General features: G+C 34.8%; 1 protein-coding gene across 1 annotated transcript in view; it reads right to left on the bottom strand.

The window, feature by feature from the left end:
* The window catches only part of LOC106884341 (glucagon-like peptide 1 receptor), a 224,519-nt gene that overhangs the window by 23,603 nt on the left and 196,988 nt on the right, over positions 1–3,928 (bottom strand). The window contains exon 9 of the mRNA XM_052970164.1: positions 2,295–2,364. Coding sequence (XP_052826124.1) covers positions 2,295–2,364 — 70 coding nt within the window. The remainder of the gene's footprint in view (positions 1–2,294; positions 2,365–3,928) is intronic.

The raw sequence follows: 3,928 nt of genomic DNA, 5'->3' as shown, positions 1-3,928 counted from the left end.
CACACACACACACACACACACACGGATTCGCTTATATCTACGATACACTTTACAACTCTCTGAGTGAATGATTTGTGGTGTTCACTTAGAATTTTTAAATTTACATAATTTTTGTGCTTTTGCTACGACGGAGCATTCCCTATAAAATTTAAGAAAGTTACGTCGTTAAATGTAGTTTCAAGGCTTTCGATTTCTATTATATTTTTTAACGCTTTTCTAAACGAAGTATCGCATTGTTATAAAACAATGTTACGGTAGTTCTCTTGACCTAATGTTACTATATTAGTTTTCTAAAAGTATCGTGAGGCTTGTCTGTCTGAAAAGTTTTTTCGAAAATATATTCTCGAAGAGGCTATCTTTTCGTCCTCACTGATTCTGAACACGCAGATGGTGACTAAAGAAATTAAAGACGATTGTCTGCTAACAACAAAATCTTTCACAGTTAAGTAAGCAAAGGATATGTAGTGTTTTAATAAGGTTATCCAGATAAAAAATTACTGTTCAACATATGACTTCAATAATGATAAATCTACTGTCCTAAATGAAATACAAGTAAGCAGTATTTTCAAACTTCTCCATTCTGCAAAAGTCGGTGACCTGTGTTATCTGTAAGATATTTAACCATATATACAATCGGAAAATTTGTATGAGAAGAAATGATACTCATATTTATGGATTTAAAATACTTATATCGGGGAAATTAAGATATAACCACGAAAGATTCAGAAATGTAGGTGAGGAAAATTTCTTGATAATCTTTAAATGAACTTAATTCTTCCTCACTACCGCTTGATTCTAATTCTAAATAAAATATTCCCTCTAAAGCTAAAACGAAAGAAAATGAATCTATGTATGCGTGCTTATGTGTAATATCTACATAGAAATAGTCAGGAGAAACAATGGCTCACATGGTAGAGGCAGAAGCAGGAGGAATACAAAATGTATAAGCCTATACTTCACACAGAATTACATTTCCATCGGAAATAATCAAGATGGTTACTAAGTTAAAGGGAACACAATTCACTGCTACCTGAAAATAATTCAGAACTATTTGACTAAATGATTTGTTGTGTTTCGACTACGAGAAACTAATGTGCTAAAATTCTGCAGCTAAACAAAAAAGCCCTGCCTTGGATCGTTACCGATCTACTAGTTTAAGTGAAATACAAGCCAGCGGTAATTTTCTCCATTCAGTAAAACACCTTCACCTATGATTCGTTTAAACTAATTTTCTGTTAGAAATTCATTGATAAAAAGAATTCTTTCGTAGACCTGATGTTGCATACACTCATGTAACTTAATTCGGAGAGAAGAAAACAGTGCGAGGAAACGAGTTCACGAGTTTGTATACTGTGGCGGTGGCGGTGGTGGTGGGGAGAGAGGAATGACTTTTCATCTGTTGAAAAGTTTAATTTGGTTCAGCTAAACGTGAGATTCCCCGGCATACAGTCATATTTAAACTCATGAAGTCCATAGCTATTAAGTACATATTTCTTTGATACATACTGTCATAATCTGTTTTCTTTTACTATTACTACTTCAAAACTATATACAATATAAATTATATTATAAATAATACAATTCTTTTATTCTTTTATTTTGTTTCAGTCTGGACTGCGGCCATGCTGGAACATTGCCCTTTTAGTCGAATAATTCGACCCCAGGATTTATTCCTTGTAAGCCTGGTACTTATTCTATCGTTCTTTTTTGCCGAACCGCTAAGTTACAGGGACGTAAACAACAAAATTGGTTGTCAAGCGATGGTGGGGGGCAAACACAGACACACACACACACACACATATACGACGGGCTTCTTTCAGTTTCCGTCTACCAAATCTACTCAAGGCTTTGGTCGGCCTGAGGCTATAGCTGAAGACACTTGCCCAAGGTGTCACGCAGAGGGACTGAATTCTAAAGCATGTTGTTGGGAAGCGAGCTTCTTACCACACAGCCACGCCTGCGCCTACATAGACATTAAAAAAAAAATTGAATGAGTTTTTTTCCGAATATTTACAACTTGACCACAAATACTCTCCTTAAGTCTCACTGTTAGAACCCACACCAGACAAAAGAAATGTAACTTGTTAAATTGTTGACAAATCCCTTTCTTTTATGGACCAAACACGTGACTATTTTTTCTTCCCAATGTGTCAAATTTAAATAAAATAATCGAATACAAACCCTATATTCTCAGTTGTTTGCGACATTGTTCGTGCATTTTGTATTTATATTTCTTAATTTTTCAAAATAATTTATATGAATAAGTTTTGAAAATAAACTGTTAAGAGACTCACCCCAACTGATATAACACACGGAGCCCGAATAATCCAAAATATTCTTCGGTCCAAATGAGTATTCCAGCAACTGAAATGGAATATGTAAAAACTTGTATGAATACAAAACTTGCAATGATGGAAAACGTGTTGACCCTTTTTATACACGCACACACGCACACACAAATGCGCATGCGCGAATTGTAGGCTTGATATCGTAGACAGCAATCTAGAATAAAATAAGCATGGAAAAGTAATAGAGCTGAATATTAGATCATAACAACATCGCTAGAGCTTTAAGATAAAAATAGTCCTCATATTGTTTTTGACTCCAAAACTCAACTACACATACTTGCTTGAAAAATATCTCGTGAAAGAAGACATCTATGATAGATTGCTGATGTGTTTGCGAATTGACTAGACGATATACGCATTCGGCTTTAAATGCATTATTACTGAAACGATAAGTTATATACCAACTGGATCAACAGGCGGAGAGACTTAAATTATTGGAGACAAAGAGTTCTTGCATAATTCATACGCTACAGACACATTAATTCTTTTCAGTTCTTTAGTTTATCTCACTCAAACCTAAGCCATATCAAATGACTATGTTCTCTAGAACAACGCTGCACATCTTCAAGATGTGGAAATTTAAAGGGTGAATGTTTTCGTAAAGGATACAAAACAATAACGTACTAACTTTTAAAAATAGGGGTTTGTTCTCTGTCTTGCCCCGTGGAAGTGCTTGATCAAAATATATTCTGTAATTTCACACACACAGACACACATACATACGTTTATAAATACATGCATATACACGTACTTACCGATCGTTGTGACAAGTCGTATGTTTGGTGTAGGTGACTAATCATTGGAAATACGATAAATACTATCTACCACTTTAGAGCCACATCTATCAACCCTATTAGATAACAAGTTGAGCTTCAGATGAATTGATGGAGGGAGGCTTTTATACAAGATTGTAATAATTTTCTTCTCAAACCTGATTTTACCACGCAGAGGTTGGCTACAAGTAATATGACTGGTCACAACTACAGCAACACAGTTAAATAACAGAAAAGCAACATGGCACAAAACACCTTTTAGCGAAAAAGAAAACGCCTGTTAGATAATTTACAGCTACTCCACTCGAATTGCAAGACCAGGTTTTTACCCGTAATTATTGGAACACTAGGATATGTAACAAACTACCCCAACATCAACATTGTGAAATTAGGCTTCTCAAGAACAGAAAGGAGAAAGCAGATTAGAAGACGACAGATGGTCTGACCGGCGATATTACCATTTGTCTTAGAGTCTACTTAGGATACTATGAAGCTTCAACTTCGTCTCATAATCGCTACAGGAAAAAATATTTTTCGTATGTAAAAACACTTTCTTTTATCTGTCGCTGTAAATAGAAACATTGAAAACGATACACATACGGAATTATGGGTAAATTTGCTAATACTTGTTCACCGTATCAACATCATTCTTGTTAAACTCGTTTTAATTTATACCTATACTAAATTATTGTATGTGTGTGTGTGTGTGTGTGTGTGTGTATGCACATACACGTATAATTTAAGATAATTTGGACGGTTGAAACAAAAGTAAAAAAAGCTAAGAGACAAAACCCACAGTGGAATATA

This window comes from Octopus bimaculoides, chromosome 8 (genome assembly GCF_001194135.2).
Source record: "Octopus bimaculoides isolate UCB-OBI-ISO-001 chromosome 8, ASM119413v2, whole genome shotgun sequence".
Classification (NCBI taxonomy): domain Eukaryota; kingdom Metazoa; phylum Mollusca; class Cephalopoda; order Octopoda; family Octopodidae; genus Octopus; species Octopus bimaculoides.
Note: the sequence above shows the minus strand (reverse complement) of the source record. Positions and strands in the feature narration are given on the sequence as shown.